At 42.0% G+C, this 17,916-nt stretch overlaps 1 protein-coding gene across 1 annotated transcript in view; it reads right to left on the reverse strand.

The window, feature by feature from the left end:
* PDE8B (phosphodiesterase 8B) overlaps positions 1–17,916 on the reverse strand; it is a 299,340-nt gene that overhangs the window by 109,092 nt on the left and 172,332 nt on the right. Inside the window, exons 5-9 of the mRNA XM_023729447.1 lie at positions 16,250–16,307; positions 10,743–10,831; positions 10,591–10,660; positions 3,646–3,786; positions 1,798–1,886 (exon numbers count right to left, since the gene is read on the reverse strand). Coding sequence (XP_023585215.1) covers positions 1,798–1,886; positions 3,646–3,786; positions 10,591–10,660; positions 10,743–10,831; positions 16,250–16,307 — 447 coding nt within the window. The remainder of the gene's footprint in view (positions 1–1,797; positions 1,887–3,645; positions 3,787–10,590; positions 10,661–10,742; positions 10,832–16,249; positions 16,308–17,916) is intronic.

The following is a 17,916-nucleotide window of genomic DNA, read 5'->3' on the forward strand; positions in this document are numbered from 1 at the left end:
CAGCCTGAGTTCTTGCTCGTGGCCACAGGGAGACCACGCAAAGGGCTACAGGTGTCTCAGCCCTGCCATTAAATCCAGAGAGTTATGTTAGATTTTTATAATAATGACTTCTTTTTCTCTCTCTGTCTGGTTCAGTTTTCTCCAGAGTTCTCTGAAGAGAGCGTAAAAAATAGTGCTGAACTTGTAATGAGCTTGGCCGAACAGGAAGAGGTAAAATTTCCCTACTTTTAATTAGAATTGCTGTGAGACCTCACTGCCTACAGCAGTTGGGGAAAAATAACACTGGACAAAAGGACTTCTTTCTCTTATCTGTAAAATCAGAAAGATCAGAAATATGTAGTCTGACAGAAATTCCTGGGCTAAAGTGTCTCTCTTCTGCTTTGGTTACTAATCATCTGGTCACACGCACACAAAGTGATTCTTAGTTTCAGTTTTCTGAAGAGCTGGCCTAAGGATGATGATAAAAACAAAGTGACAGCCATGGGTGTTGTCTCCATCTCGTACGGCCTCTGAGCACTGACCACCTCGGGTAATGAAGATACAGAGGCCTGTGCTACTCAGGAGGAGGGCCCAGGGGGCAGCCTCGCTCTGCAGCATGTCACCCTTGGTCAGGGGCCTATCAGTGCGCAGACCATTCAGAGTGAAGGGAAAGGGGACCACCAATGATAATATGGCACGAAATACTAGGTGGTGGTCTCTGAACTGAAGGAAGAACAATTTCAAAACTAACCAAACAAGTAAAACTGGAGGAAAAACAATCCACAAATACTTTGTTGGTTTTATGGCATTTCTGGTTTTCTAATCACACAACGATTTTCGAGGCACTCAGATCCTCCTGAGTCACCGGTGGGACTCTCCTGTTCTGGCTACTGGCATGCTTGCTGCCATCTTTTCTTTTTCCAAAATGTCACACAACCTGTGTATCCCTTATACTTTGAGGTTGGTGTTGACCTTCAGGCTGGTTTACAAAGGCTCATTAGTGATTTATTTTTAGGGGACTCTGTTTGGCTCTACAAACCTTCTCACAAAATTTAACTACGAAAAGGGAGAAGAATTGCATATTTACCTTATCTCCTCACAAAATAAATAGGCTTCTATGGTAATCTGAGGGAGCCTGGTGGCACTGTGGTTAAGAACTTGGCTGCTTACCAAAAGGTCAGCAGTTCGAATTCACCAGGCGCTCCTTGGAAACTCCATGGGGCAGTTCTACTCTGTCCTATAGAGTCACTGTGAGTCAGAATCAACTCGATAGCAACAGGTTTTTTTTTTATTTGGTTGGTAATCTGAGATGGAATAGAATCAGATTCCCTCAGCTCCTGGTCAGACATGCCATTTTCTCTTTAACCAGTGACCTCCAGGGCTCTCCTACCCCATATGGAAGAAGGCCCATGCCAGCCTGGAGAGGACCGGCAGAGAGCTGGTACCACAGGAGAGAAGGCTGACTCCCTCCCTGAGAAGGCTGAGGCCAGGGAGCTCCGTGGAGAGCACTGTGTTATGAAGGGCAAGGCTTAGAAATTGTGCCCCTTCAGAGGGTAGTGGGGACATGGGAACCAGAGATGAAAAGGTGGAAGTGGCAGGTTGGGATGATGCTTCACAAAAGACCATAAGCAGGAAAACAGTGAGGGAGGAAAAGCTATATCAGGGGCTGATGCCGAGAGGGCAGAGGTACCCTGTACAGCGCAACTCTACTGAATTTATGGGTCTAATCCTTATCCTGGCATTTCAAAATGCAAACACAACATCCTCATAGGCCCTGAGTCTTTATCTTCATCTAAGAGTTCAAGAGTTTGCTCTCACCCTCCTTGGCCAATCACTGGGGTGATCTTCACGTGCTGTTGGATGCTGTCTCCGGATTTCCGTCTCGCATAGTAAACCCCCTGCCACTCCTACATGGACAAAGATAGCTCTTAAAATCCTCCAGTCATGGCTTCTGGCTGCTTTACAGAGGGTCTTATCAGGTTTAGTAAGAACGTTCCCACATGCTTTAGTTACATTTCACAAAGCACGTTGTATCCTTGCACCCACGCAACGCCAACCAACATGAGGCTCACAATCACGATACACTGAGGACCATCACTGAGCACGTCCACCACCAGGCTACCCTGAGGGTCCCAGGACACGTCGCCACGTGACCGGTTACCCAGGCTGGGAAGGAAGCGGTGGAGCTCCGCTCTCCCCTACGAAACCACCACTGGTTCAGGATTCTGCTGAGGCCTTTCTCAAAATCATCACAACCACCTTGTGAGCTTGATGTCGTTATCCTTAATTTACAGATGGGTAAACTGAAGTTTGGAAACCCTGGTGACGTAGCAGTTAAGAGCTATGGCTGCTAACCAAAAGGTCAGCAGTTCGAATCCACCAGGCTCTCCTTGGAAACCCTATGGGGCAGTTCTACTCTGTCCTGTAGGGTCACTATGAGTCAGGATCGACTTGACAGCAACAGGTTTTAAACTGAGGCTCAGAAAGTGTAACTAATTTGCCCACATCAGGAAGTGGAAGACCTGGTTTTAAATTTGTATCTCTAACTCTTCCGTACCCCATCATCTTTCTAACATCCTGTGTGGCCTCCCAGTCAACGTGTCCCTGGGGTTAGTCTGGCTCCTTGCACAGTTTCTGTGGATGAGGCAAAGTAGGCCCTGGGCTGGGATGAAAAGCCAGGTGACCTCAGGGTGATCTCTGGGGCACATCCATTATTTTTGGGAGGGAGAGGTTAAATCAGAAACTGAGATTCCCGGCAGCCATTTCTTGCCTCCTCTCTCCAGCCAAGGTGGATGACTGGTATGCGTATCAGGTCACTAGATATGTGGCAGGATTCTTCTGGAAAAATTTCAGGGGCAGTTTACAATGTCCTGCTTCCTTTTTAGTCTCATTCCCCCAATTTGGTTTTTCAGTAATTTTGGCCATCATATATAATCCAAACTCATTGCATCCCTAAAAACTGGTTCTATTTTTATTCATCCCCATCCGATGAATGTAATGCTTATCTAACTACTTCACATTAGAGAGAGGAAGATGAAAGAAATAATATGTGAGAAAGCATTCTGAATGCTTAAAAGAAAATGTACAGGTAGTTCCAGTTATGAGAACCAAATGTTTGCCTGGAGGAGAGGTTTGAGGGAAGATCCCTGCTGCATTTATCCCGCTGCCATCACTGCCTGGAAGCAAGTGAAAGCCACCACTGGAGGAGCAGGCATGCGGCAGCAAGAAGTAAGCTACCCATCTATACTGAACTGTGACAAGTAAAGAGAACAGATAAGGGAAAATCGGCAAAAAAATAGGGTCTTGTAAATACTGATATTAAATACTTCAAGTTCTCCTAACACCAGATACATGAAAACACACACGACAGCTCTAGAGGTGGAACTTAGCTCAAAGAGGGGCACAGTATGCCATCAATGACAGGGGGATATATTGATGCAAAGGATGAAATTATTTCTTACAGAATCTTTAGATTCTGTATCAGCATAATCCACAGATATACTTGATGTCCAAAATTATCTCAAAGTAGCCATTTTGCAAACATAAAATTTTTCTTCTAAGTATAACATTATTACATACTTGGATCTTAGGGACATCACATAAGAACTCACAGAAGAAAATGGACTGGGGAGGGGTATGTGGATTTGTTTTGCTTGTTTGACCCACCTTTCCCTTCTTGATGCACGTGTTGATGGTGTCGAGAAGGTCTGCCCGGTTCTTGTCACTTTTGGGCAGCTCAGCGAGTTCTTTCCCCAGGAGCTCGCCTTTGTGGTAGCCCATCATCCTTTCGAAGGCAGGGTTGACATACTGTTAAGGGGAGGAGGTTACAGGTCAGCTCAGGGACTGGAGGTGGAATGTGTGCTCTGTAGGAACGCTTGGTGGTGGGACGCAGAGGAAACGTGCTAGAATGTCCAATGCAAAGTTTCCAGGGCAACTGCTCTCTAATGCAGGTGTCCACCAGTCCCCTCTATCCCCACACCCGCCCTGACTATCTCCACAACATACGCCTTTGCATAGCAGTTGCTTCCCTTTCAAGCAGTAATTTATACATTCAACTGACACCCCCAGCATCTCTATCCTCTGTAAGAAATCAGAAGAAATTCTTAATCAGAAAAAGAGCAGGAAGCCCTAATCTATTAGTGCCACCTTTTGGTGGGCCTCATTCATCATCTACTGCCCCAGGAAATAAGGAAAAACTCAGAAAAACTGAAATAAAAATAAATTAGAACTCAATTCAATAGGTTGTGGCTTATATTAGTCACATTCCTACAAGGTGGCAGTTTGGTCTCTCATGTCTTCCTTTCTAATTGCCACTGTCTAACACAACCTTATTTGCTGAAAGCAAAGAGGACTTGAAGCACTTACTGATGAAGATCAAAGACTATAGCCTTCAGTATGGATTACACCTCAACATAAAGACAACAAAAATCCTCACAACTGGACCAATAAGCAACATCATGATAAACGGAGAAAAGATTGAAGTTATCAAAGATTTCATTTTACTTGGATCCACAATCAACACCCATGGAAGCAGAAGTCAAGAAATCAAACAAGGTATTGCATTGGGCAAATATGCTGCAAAAGACCTCTTTAAAGTGTTGAAAAGCAAAGATGTCACCTTGAGGACTAAGGTACGCCTGACCCAAGCCATGATATTTTCCATTGCCTCATATGCATGCAAAAGCTAGACAATGAATAATGAATACTGAAGAATAATTGATGCCTTTGAATTATGGTGTTGGTGAAGAATACAGAATATACCATGGGCTGCCAGAAGAAGGAACATCTATCTTGGAAGAAGTACAGCCAGAGTGCTCTTTGGAAGCAAGGATGGCGAGACTTCTCATGTACTTTGGACATGTCATCAGGAGGGACCAGTCCCTGGAGAAGGACATCATGACTGGTAAGGTAGCGGGTCATCGAAAAAGAGGAAGATCCTGGATGAGATGGACTGACACAATGGCTGCAACAATGGGCTCAAACATAGCAATGATTGTGAGGATGGCACAGGACTGGGCAGTGTTTCTTTCTGTTGTACACAGGGTCACTATGAGTCAGAAACAACTCCATGGCACCTAACAACAACAACCCTCATGCACTGTCCACCTTCCTTGCTGTGGACACGTCATCAGGAGGGATGATCAATCATTGCAGGAGGCAGGGATGGATTACCCAATAAACAAGGTACACATAGGCTTACTTGTGCTTATTTACTAATCTAGAGTGCACAATTTCACCTGTTTCTCATCATATCAAAGATGTGGTAAAATCCATGTGAAATTGTGCACTACAGATTAATAAGTAAACACAAATAAGCCCTGGATATTTTGCTTAATGTAAGCCCACGTGTACCTTGCTTTCTGGTTAATCTGATCCTGGGAGCAGGACATGTTTGGTGAAGTAGAGGATCAACAAGGGTGTGGGACACCCTCAATGAGATGGATTGGTACAATAGCCGCAACAATGGATTCAAACATGCTGTTGATTGTGAGGATGACACAGGACCCAGCAACATTTTGTTCTGTTGTACACAGGACTTGAATCAACAACCACCAACAACAGCCACCTTGGTGAAGATGAAGGATTTTAGCCCACTGAAGGATAGTGTTCCTGTATTTGCAGAGATGAATATATCTGTATGTGAGGATAAGTAAAACAAGTAATCACGATATGGGTAAGCTGGGCAGAGGAGAACATAAAACTAACTTGACTGTAATTCCTAATGGTTGTCATCTATATTCTTATTTAAATTACTCCGGTCTACCTAATTTGAAACGTACACTGTCCTATTACTATTGCTACATTTGTAAATTCAATTATTTAAAATAAGAAAGAAGAATAAAAGGAGACTTTAAAACTGTTACCAAAATGGTTAAGACACTGCTTCTCATGAAGAGGCAAGCAAGAGTAAGACTTATCAATAGTGTTTTCTAGGCACCTGGACCCGGAGCCCAACTCAGCAACACAGGAAAGCATTCATTCCCTGGACAGTAATGTACTCCAGAAGTTAGACATGTTTCTGGAAAGACATTTATGTGGAGAAACACATTCTACGTGGGCTAATTCGTTAACTTTGAGAGCTGGGTAATTAAGCCATAATTAACACATTTTATCAAATGATAATGCCCTCTTTTGCCTAAGTGTGTCCTCAAAGTATCTGCATGTTTCAACTAAGTATGTAAAAAGGTACCTCAGAGTACTATTGTTTTTGTCAATACAAGAGCTGCCTAAGATAAGATCTTACATCCAATCTCTAAAATTTATCTATTAAACATTCGTTTTGTGATTATCAATAAAGCATAAAATCTTCAATAATACAATTCCCAATGGGACCAAGCAAATTCTTATTAACAGCTGAGGTGAAAGAATATTGGTAGGACCAGCAAATTATTTCCCCCTAGTGACAAACACGACTGGACCACATTTTTCTGGGCTTTAAACCTTTTTTTGGTTGATGATTCTATTTAAATAAACCTGCAGCAAAATGAGGTAATCAATTTGAGTCATGTTCCCAGAGTTTGGGAACTTAATTGCTTATATTAATTATTAATACTCTTCATGCAGAAGAACCTTAGCTTTATTAACTTTCTGTTCTTGGGAACCATATAACTCTTGTGCCTGAAGTGTCTTTATTTTTGTATCCTCCAGATTAAGAAGTTGAAAAATTGGAAAAGAAGCACAAGGGAAAGGTAACCTAGATGTGGAAATCCATGAAGTGTAGGCACTGTGACCATTTCCCTGGCACTTTCTAAGAGCCCTTGAAGGTCAAGAGGGAAAAGGCAAATATTAAAGGAGGTCCAGGCATAAAGTCTACAAATTCCAAGGCACCAGACTCGGAAGCAGGATGCCTAGATTCTAACAGCTGTGATCACGTCAAGGGCTTTTCTGGCTGTTAGTGTTTTCTTCTGTCAGTTGTGGCTAGGGCAGTAGGGTTACATAATCTCTCATGTCTCTCCCCAAAGTGTTCTAGAACCTATCAAAACAAAACACATACACAGAGGGCACTTGGAACAAGGGTAGGAGTGGGCAAGATGGCAGCTTGTAGGGAAAAGATTCTGAACACAAGGCACATCACAGCAGGGAACTGGGAGGATGAGGGCAGAGGAGAGTGGACAAGGCATGGATTTGCTACTCATCCGCGCTTGTTCTGGGCAGCGACACAGTAGGGGGCCAGCTATTTCAAGCTTCTGTAGCTCAGTTTCTACTCCTGTAGCACAGGGTTGTCACACAGAGCCCATGTGAGGACAGAGTACTCTATAGATGTCTATTAATACCGAGAGATGTAGTGCTCCACAGAACACAGAGCTTTTCCCATCAGAAACTTTTACTGTCTAAACTGAGGACTGCTACTGTTTTAAGATAAGGAGTAAAATAAACATGATGCTTTGAGGATAACTCCTGGATGACAGATATCAAACTGACTAACGACTGAAACAACAGCTGGCACTGCATTAGTATAAACCAGTCATTTTAAGGAGCCCTGATGGTGCAGTGGTTAAGAGCTCAGCTGCTAACCAAAAGTTCAGCAGTTTGAATCCACCAGCTCCTTGGAAACCCTATGGGGCAGTTCTGCTCTGTCCTATAGAGTTGCTATGAGTTGGAATGGGTTTGGTTTTGATTTTTGATCACCTTAATCTTTCAATAAATAGCTAAAGCCACATTGTTTTTTGAGTAACATAGCTTTTTTCACAATAAAGAAGCATAAGGACGTAAGAAGACATAAACGGTCGTTACTTAACATGGATTACCCTAGCCACTTCCCATTTCATGAAATCTTCTGTTCAATAAAGTAATTCATCAGGTGTACACAGAAATGTGATTTAATTTTTATATCTTTAAAAGTTATTCTACACAATGAAATTTTAAAACTAGGTAACATCTTATGACCACATGATCCTCTTTTTTTTTTTTGGTTTAGTAAATAAGGCCACCATATATGACAACCTGTACAAAAGTGTCCACCCCCATCATTCAACATTATCCTGTAGTACAGACAGACTGTCTTTGCAGAGTGCTGATAATGTTACATATTTAGCTTCAGCTGGGGGTGGAATTGTAGGGAAAAGTGTTACATAATTAGACTACAATTATTCCGGCATTATATAATAAAGAGCCTCATTTTTCCAGTTTGCAACAAATGACAGCATTGCTTGCCTGTCTCTGGGGTGCAGGTGGATGCTCAAGGTGTCCTTGAATGCCTTAGGAAGCTAGAGGAGTCATGGTGTGGGTCACTGGCCCCCATCTGCTGGACCCAGGTATAGCACACTCACGGAGATCCAGGACATGCACCCCACCACCCCACAAAAAGAAGGAGATAACTTGGATAAGGTTCAGGCAGAACTGCCCAAAAAGCAACGGAGGAAATCAACCACAGGACTTCTTCTACAGAGAAAAAGCAACAGAGGAAATCAACCACAGGACTTCTTCTATGGAGAACTTGCATATTCCTTTTCCTGGCTACAGGGACTGCTCTTATGCTGGATTCCTGTGATGGGAAGGGAGGCTCTTTACCAGCTGAGCTTAAGCTGGTGTCGAAGGTAAGGGACCAGACACCAGGCACTCTCTCCTTTCTGGGGCTACTGCCTTCCTGGGCCAAGTCCATTCACCAGCTTCACATCAACTTATATATATTAAGAACTTGAGCCTTTTTATTATGACCTCTGCAATGGGTCCAGCTCCCCCAACCAGTTCCAGTCAGTGGAGGGCGAGAAGTTATAACCAGTTGCCATTGAGTCAGTTCTGACTCATGGTGACCTCATGTGTGTCAGAGTAGAATTGCTCCATAGGGTTTTCAATGACTGCTTCACAAGTAGATCTCCAGGCCTTTCTTCCAAGGTGCCTCTGAGTAGATTTGAACCTCCAACCTTTGATTAGCAGCCGAGTGCATTAACTGTTTGCACCACCCAGGGACTTTGAGAAGTTATAGTACTTACATAATGTTAGGTATTTAGAAACTTGCAAAGTTCTGAACCTGATAAGATCTTGAAAAGTTGGGTCTAAGCAGATTTCATCAGAGCAATAATCTGAAGCCCTTTCTCTAAATCCTTGTGTTGGGTGGGGATGTTTATTTAAAATTGCCAGACCTGCCTTCCCTGCTGCTCGTCATAGATAAGGTGTCACTAAGTCCCTGAGAGAGCCTGAGAGTAGCTCACCAAAGCAAGGTGAATACTGAAGAATATGTTTAGGCCACTTCCTGGTACCTTAGACATGCCATCATATTTAATGCTGCCTAAGAAAAGGGAAGCACTTATTTAAGATAAAATGAGGCAACTGCGAATAAAACAATTAATGTATGTATTGTTAATTTTTATTGTTAAATAATACACAGTTGAAGAATTTAACCAAAATGAAATCCCTTTTTCTATTTATTGTGAAAATGTCTAAAATAAAAGCACCAAGTCTTTTTACCCGCAACTAAAAACAGTTGAGACCTCAAAGAATAAAAATGATTAATGTACATTATTAAAGAGCATAAATTACTGAAATAAAGGTGATGTGGCTTTCTAGAAAAATTCTATGAAGTTCTCCGAAGGTAATAAACATCCAGATAAAAAGAAACCAAGAAATGTAATTTACTAATTCATTCACAAAGTCTTTGGCAATATTCCTCACCAAAGACTGTTAAAATACCTGAATTTACACTCTTTTGAGATTCCTTTTTTTCTACGCTTCCACCCTAGAAAGTGTGTTTATCCTCACACTTTTTTTCTTAATGTTCTCTAGCCGAAAAAAAGGGACCTTCCAGGCCAAGATGACTCCAGGAGAAGCTGCACCTATAGGTTTATGCTAATCCATTGCTTCCAAAGGACAGAGGATGGTAGAAAAGAAGACTTTAGTTTTAAAAGGTTTTTATTCCCTTTGAATGCAAAATAATTAATCAAGATAAAAGTTACAATCACTACAATGAAATGCTATAAGCTTATTCTCTGCATCGAGCCTGAAACAATCATGGCCTTTTGGAGAAGACGCCATCTGGGCACCTTCCTGACATCCTATGGCCTGCAAGCAGTCTTCCCCCGCCCCCTCTTACCCTGTTCTCCACCTGGAGGAGGGCAGGTTGAGGAAATCAGGATCCTGGGAGCATGCTGAAGGGGAGCCTGAGCAAAGCTAGTCATGAGCTAGCACCCTGATATTCCAAGACGTCCTGGAAGCAGAACACCCACAGCCCAGAGTTCTGAGCAGGACCAAACTCTAAGAGAATCCCATTACAGAAGTGAGCACCTGAGCGAAGCCTGCTCTTAAAGGACCACATATCCGTAGAGACATATAATCAGCTTCTTGAAGATACTTCATGCATATTCAGGACATGAACAGACCTCGCAAAATTGCTACTGTGGTAATACTATTATGTTTACCACATTAATTAATATTAGCTTATTATGGTTAGCATAATAAATATACCCATTGGTTTGCCCCTATCCACAATAATCCAAGTAGGAATTTATAAATGTTGAAAGTAGTAAATAAAGAAGTAATTCTTAAAGGCTATTCTCAATCTGGATCTAATTGTCCACAAATTAAACAGCACTCATCTTAAGACATGATTTTAAAACTGCTGCAAATAGTGGAAAATACTGTCAAAAGAAGAAATGGTTCCAAGTTATTTCATACTATCGAGGAGTTCTCAGTATAATCCTGCTGTTTACCAGCTGCCATAGACTGTTTAATGACTTCCCAATTCCTGGTATTCAGTTAGAACCTATGAACACCAGCCTAATGACAGATAAGCTCTTCTAGAGAATTGTTAACAAATTTCTACATACCGTAATTTGAACTGTGAGCGAACTTCCCCATGTTCTATTTGAATCAGTTCATTATAGCAAGCAGTTACGCTGCTATTCTCCATAAATCTCTGAAAAGAAAGACAATACATCAGACACATACAATTACCTCTTAAAGAGTCAAATAGAGAAACCTAACAGTTGCTCCCACTCCTAGGTAACTCTGTAACATAAGACAACTAGTGGGTAAGATGAGATGGAATAAAACAGTCTTCGAGGTGTTCAAATTGCTTGTTCAAATGTATGAGAAACAATAGAGCAGGTAGTATTACCTCCCTTTATAACAAAGGTGTGAGAAACTTCATTATGACAACTCACAGGAAAATAAACACACAGGGGCATAGTATGCCTCTCAACCTTGTTAATTACTAAAACATTTTAGCTTTATATTGTGCTAATGAAAATCTCCTAAAACCTGACACGAGGCATGCTCAGTCTGCACCACACGATGAAATGGCCTCCACCAGGGGAGAGGACATTCTTTGCTTCCTTCCCAATATTCAGAGTGCCTGGTGTGGAGCTCTGCAGGTGACAGGCACTTAAAACTTAGCGGGTGAGTGAACAGACAGATAAGCAAATAATAAAGCTGAAGAAAAGTGAAATACAACTTGTCATTCACCCAAGAGCCAGTAATGACCCACTGGATACTGGGCATGAGCCACGCAAGCCCAAGGCTTGAAGGACAGTGAGCGTTTTTTTCCTTAACAATCCCAAAGTAATTCTGCAAACACTTCTTATAGACACTACATTGTTCAGTGTAGTGTATACACAAAATTCTCTTACACGAGCATGTCAATACTTACTGAGATGAAGAAATCAGAAAAGTAAAAATAAGGGAAAAGATTTAAGGACAATTCTACTTAGGAACAGGGGGAAATGTCTTGCGTTTTAGTTTATTAAACACACACACAAACATCACACAAAATTTTCTGAGCATATGGCTGGTGAACTATTAAGTAGAAAGACAAGTAATAGAACTCTTAAGTGTTCCAGACTACACAACCACGTTCTTTTATCTCTCAGATAGCTAGACAGGTAAAGGGGAAGGGTACCAGGCCTTGCTGAAGACATACTTCTTAGATTTCTTTCAACCAAGTTGGCCAGAGAAAGAATCAATCCCTTTCCATCCTCCCTGCTCCTTTCCACACACTCTTCCACACATCTGGGGTGGATGGCTTCTCCAAAATGGGTACCTTCAAAGCCTCCTGACTTCCCCTATGCCTCTGGTACTCCACTGTTCCAGGCAGAAATCACTAAACAAAGGGGGAGTTATAAAAATATACATAAAGGACATCCAGTTGCTGTCAAGGTGATTCTGCTTCCTGGCAATCCTCTGTGTGTCAGAGTAGATCTGTGCTCTGTAGGGTTTTCAATGCCTTTCTTCTGAGGCACCCAGGGGTGGACTCAAACCTTCAAACTTTTGGTTCGCAGCTGAGTGGATTAACCATTTGCACCTCCCAGGGATTCCCCTAAGAGATATACTTTCTTTTGTATATAAAGCAAAGTTAAACATGATTAAATTCAGGTTTAGCTTTTGGATAGGTAAAGACAATATATCAGCCTATAATAAAGCTCTGAGGATTGTTGGGTGATGCTTTATAAAACACAAAAAAGGGTTCTGTGATAAAAATAAGTTTTGAAAATGTTGGAATAAACAGAGTTATGCAGGTGTCTTTAGGAAAGGACTTCTCAGAGCATTCACTATGCTAACAAGCAATGATGCTGATGTGCATGGTGGATTTTCTGTGGGGGACAGAGTCTTCAGTGGTTTCCCAAATTTATTTGATCACAGAAGCCTTTTTCATGGAACAGCTATTAAGAGTTTTTGGCACACTTGTGCTCCATGGAACAGCTTGGGAAATACTATTTCGGGGGACCCAATATGGAGTTTAGAGTGAAACAAGCACTTGTATCTTGACTTTGTCGTGAGTCTGGCAAGCTATTTAGTCATTTTGAGCTTGTTTCCTCCTCTGCAAAAATGAGGATTAAACAAATCACCTAGAACTGAGCCTGACGAATAATAAATGCCAGCTCCCCACTTCCTCCTCCACAGGAAGCCTCTCAAGGGCGGAGAACTGTCTTACATCTGTATCCCTGGCATGCCTAGTGCGCTGCGCGGCACACAGTAAGTGCACCACACATACCTGCTGGATTGAGTAAGACCATCTCAGATAGAAAAAAGAGGCAGGCAAAGGTTGAGCTAAAAAACAGTTACAACGGGCCCATGCTAAGATGCTGGCTACTACAAGGCTCCGGACGACAGAACAACAGCGCAGCGGGCCTCTTACGTGCAGCTACGAAGGGCTTCGAGAGGACTTGTTATGGAAGATCTGATGCACAACTTGTTCCCAGATCCCCACTCAGGGACCACAGACTGAAGCGCCAGCCAATTAGCCAGCAATGCAGGGCTGAGTTTCAGCAAATGATTTAATACATTCAAAACAACTCAGAGATGGGAAACAATCCTCACAGAAGGCAAGAATAGCTGGCATATTTGGAAGGGTGCTTGGGTAGAGAGTTGCCAAAGGCAGGATTTTGCCTAAAAAAGGAGACTAGCCACCTGGAGATGAGCCACAGCAGCTCTCACACCACAGAAACTCAGGAGGGAAAGCCTCCATAAAACCCCAAACTATTTCAGGGTGCACTGACCTAGCTGTTAACAGCCGTGATGGCACCTGGTGGTGTGAATACCAGGCTGTCCCTGAGAGGTGATGCCTTCCATGCTCCCACAGAGGGTTTTATTCACTGGAGCTCACTGAGGAAATCAGCAACATACCAGGGGGCAGAGAAATTAAACCTTCTAGAGCAGCACGGACAGGTTACAAAATGTATAAAAAGAAAACAATGTAACTTCCCCTCCTAAATTTACGTAATAGCATTTGCTCCCAAAGAGTGCCAACTGGTTTGCCACAATCTTGCCCTCAGGACAAGACTCTAACCTTCCAAACTACACCAATCGCTATACCCACTGGAAGAAGAATCACTGAACAAAAAGCAGAATTATTAAAGGATGCCCAATAGCACCTACACGGGTCCTAGTTGACACAGGATAAAGGTATCATTGCCGTCTCCAATTAGTCCCCAGCTAATGAGGAAAATCTGTGCCCTTACTCTGATGTCCTAACTCAGACTTGAAGGACAACTTTCGGAAACAGAAGACAACTTTGGGGAACAGAACGTGTAACTAATTTTAGCACTATTTCTCAGAAAATGAGTAAGTAAATAAGTCTCAGCCACACAGCTTCTTTGTCCACTTTTCTTCTGCAACTCTGCATTCCAAAAATCAAAGGCATTGTCTTATGCGTTCTCATTAAGATACAACAGCACATAAGAGCAGCCTTCAGAATGAAATGCCAACCTTTGAGAGAAGAGATGACAGACACAAAAGGAAAGTGCCAGGCGAGTGAAGAACATTGCTAATTAGAAACATTCCTTTCTACTGCATATTGTGAAACACTGTCTTGAATATTTTTTACAGCACTGCTACTTTCACACTAAAGCACACCAAAGCACAAAACAACTGCATCACAAATGCTTCTCTGTATATATAACAAAGAAGGGATTTTTTTTTTTTTTTTTTTTACACCGCAGGGTGACAAAGCACCATGACTTAAAGCACCCAAAGGAATTTCACAATTCACAAGGCGCAGGCAGTACTGTATTTTTGAAGGTCTTATGTGAAAGGACACATCACATCATCTATTTGAGACTCAGATTACCCCTATTACAAAAGACCTTGAGATACTGGGAAGTCTAGTTATTTAGTTTGTTGATAAGTCTACTTGGAGTAATTAATCTTAATCTTCAAGTTGAATGTAAGTGCTATTCCTGTAGCTGTCACTCAAAACTTTTTCTTTGCTGATGTTTATGGTTTAAACCAGGAGCTCACAGGATGCTACAGGTCATATACTTAAGTTTAAATTATCTGTAAAAGTTGCGTAAGTCAACTATGGATCTCTACTCAATTATTTTTCAAAGACAAATATTTTTATTTTTATTTATAATACATGCTATTATGAAAAAAAAAACAAACACATCAAGTAAGGTCCTCCATAATTTTTCTGTAAGGATTTGTTTTCTTTTAACATCACAAAATATAAAGCCCATCACTATTGAGTCAATTCCAACTCATGGCAACCCAACACGTTGCAGAGGGCAATTGCTCCACAGGGTTTTCTTGGCTGTAGTCTTTATGCAAACTGTAGGCTTTTCTTCTATGGCACCACTGGGTGGGTTCCAACTGCCAACCTCAGTCAAGCACAAACCATTTGTGCCACCCAAGGACCTCCATTAAAAAATACACTTCTTGGGGGACTATGGCCCCCAGACACCTTGCTGACTCAGAACAGAAGCAACTCCTGAAGTCCACCTTTCAGCCAAAGATTATACAGGCCTATAAAATAAACAGTAACACTGGTGAGGAATGTGCTTCTTAGTTCAATCAAGTATACGAGACCAAATGGGCAACACTTGCCCAAAAGCAAAGACAAGAAGGCAGGGACAAGAAAACTGGAAGAATCGACTCTGAGAACCCAGGGTGGAAAGGGAAAGGGGGAGAGTGCTGACACACTGCAGGAACTGCAACTAATGTCACAAAACAATTTGTGTATAAAATTTTCTAATGAAAAACTAATATGTGCTGTAAATGTTCATCTAAAACACAATAAAAACAAACTTAATTAAAAAAATGTAACATATGTGACCAAATGATCAACAATTACTTTAAAACAAGATGAGAACTTAAGGGGGCAGGGAAACTAGATTAATAGAAATGGAACAACCAGAACAGAAATAATCAGAATGCTCATAAACTGTGAAGAATATAACCAATGTCACTGAACAATTTGTGTAGAAATTGTCAAATGGGAATCTAAACTGCTGTGTAAACCTTCACTGAAAACATATTAAAAAAACAAACAAAAAAACTTATTTTAAATATTCATATTTTGATTGTCTTTTCCCACTCCTTCCTTCTTTTTTAAGTCCACTCCATCATCTTCTTTCCATTTGCACACACGCAGACTTGCCAACAACCAGACCTTCAGCTGTCATGTGTCTATCCCTATGGTATAAGTTATACCCAGACACTGGTGAACATGGCACCTGGATGTCAGTTTTGTGGACTTATTTATATATGGTCAAACTCACTCATTCACTTCTTCTCTCTCTCTCACACACACACATACACATTTAATCTAGTCATATTGTTATAAATGAAATTACTTTGGGACTATGGAATTTTGATCTGATACAGTAAGATGTGCTTTTATATCATTATATATCTGTAACTAAGAACTAAGAAAAGGGGAAAAGTGTGACTAGCAGCTGCTTGTTACTATCCCATTAGAAGACGGTTATTTCCTTTCCCTCATAGTCCTGGAGTGTAATTCCCTGAACAGTCATATGTGGCAATTATGTTTTGCTGGTATCAGAGAGTCATGGGTAAGAAGCCTGCACCTGAGAGAGGCTCTGGCTCAGCGTCTACGTACCCTGTTGAAGCCTGCATGGAGAAGAGGAAGGACGGAGGCCTCTTCATGGTCACCCGATCTGCAGCAAAGCAGAAAATGTGGTCACTCAGCAGATACAAACCAGGACTCCTCACACTGAAACATGGAGAGACAGCGACAAGGCAAACACAGCTTCAGCTCTAAGAGCAGCTTCCTGAAAACACACAACTTTCTTCTGACTCCCACACTGGCCTCCCAAATGCAAAAAGCACAAAGACAATAAATACAAAAAACTCCAGTAGTATGCCTGAAACTGTCACCACAGGCACATATGAGTGGCCTGCTCCAATTCTGGGCTGCCCTTTGGAGCTGAAGCAAAGCTCAATAACAGATGGGAGCAGTGGACTGCTCATCCTAGAGACTCAAGTCCCTATTTCTGCCCCCAAATTTTCTGAAAGCATGACTCCCACTCCAAGACCTAGCTGGGTCTAACTCTCAGTGTGAGGAAGACAACTGACATTATAGGCTGCATGACCCCACAGCCAAACGGGGAGGAGGTGTCATCAGGAATGCCAAGTTAGAAGGGAGAAAGAGAAAACAAGGGACTTATTGCCACTCATTTCACAGGAAAGTTCCTATCATGAAGACATGCTGTAGCTAGGCTGCCACTGCTACAAGAGAAACAGCATCTCTGAGACAGCTAGCAAGTAACATCGGGTTCGCGCCCTGGAAAACAGGCAAGAAAGATTTATAAAAGTGACTGGGTGGAGGAACAGACAGAACATAGCAAGACAAATTCCAGAGCTTATTTGAGGCACTACCTATAGCTGATTTCTGCCCTACAGGGAAAAGCTGACCTCCCTATTCCTTTTTTTCCTCAGGAAGTCAAGGCTCTACCCTTCTCTGAATGAGAAAACAGAAGGGGTACAAAGAAGGTTCCTAAGGTATTAATAATGTTCTACTCCATCACCTTAGTGGTATCAGACACCACCATTCATTTTACTTTTACTCTTTATATACATATGAAGTCTTTTATTATTAAAAAAAAAGGTAAAAAAGAAAAAGAGGTAAGCCATAGTATCCTTTACTTGGCAAGTACTAGTAAATATTTTTGCCATATGAATAGGAAAAATGTCAGGAATAAGTAGAATAAGTCAGACTTAGGGAAAAGGCTGTGTGGACTAGCACACTTCTGGTCTCCATGTCCAGGACTCTAAGACCTTATTCAGATCTCAGAATCCCTAGAAGATAAAATATAAATAAGAGGATCAAGGAAGACTGATTTCACACCTAGGGTTCCCCCACTCATTCCCCTAGGGATTCAATCTCCCACCAGGGTAGAGGGGTGGTAAGCAACCAGTGTGGACAATTTATCCACACTTCTCAGATCACAGCCAGTGGAAGGTGTCAAAAAATTGAAGAGACACAACTCCTAAAAAAACACTCTAGGAGTAGCAGGTAGGTAGGAGTCTTTGGTAAGAGAAAGACTTTGAAACCATGATTTTCCACTGTACCAACAGGGCCTTGGAATGAAGTACGTCGAGTCTGCCCTGAGCCAGCCTTGCCTGAGGGAGGCCTAGCCTCTCCTGTCTGAGTTGCTGGCTTGCCAGCTCCTTTGTTGCAGAGGCTGTGAACATCATGATGGGGCCAAGTGCAACAGATCTTAGGCCCTAATTAAGGTCTATTCTCTCCAAAGCTAATGACAGCCA

The sequence above is a fragment of the Trichechus manatus genome, unplaced genomic scaffold (assembly GCF_000243295.1).
Source record: "Trichechus manatus latirostris isolate Lorelei unplaced genomic scaffold, TriManLat1.0 scaffold00029, whole genome shotgun sequence".
In the NCBI taxonomy this organism is placed as follows: Eukaryota; Metazoa; Chordata; class Mammalia; order Sirenia; family Trichechidae; genus Trichechus; species Trichechus manatus.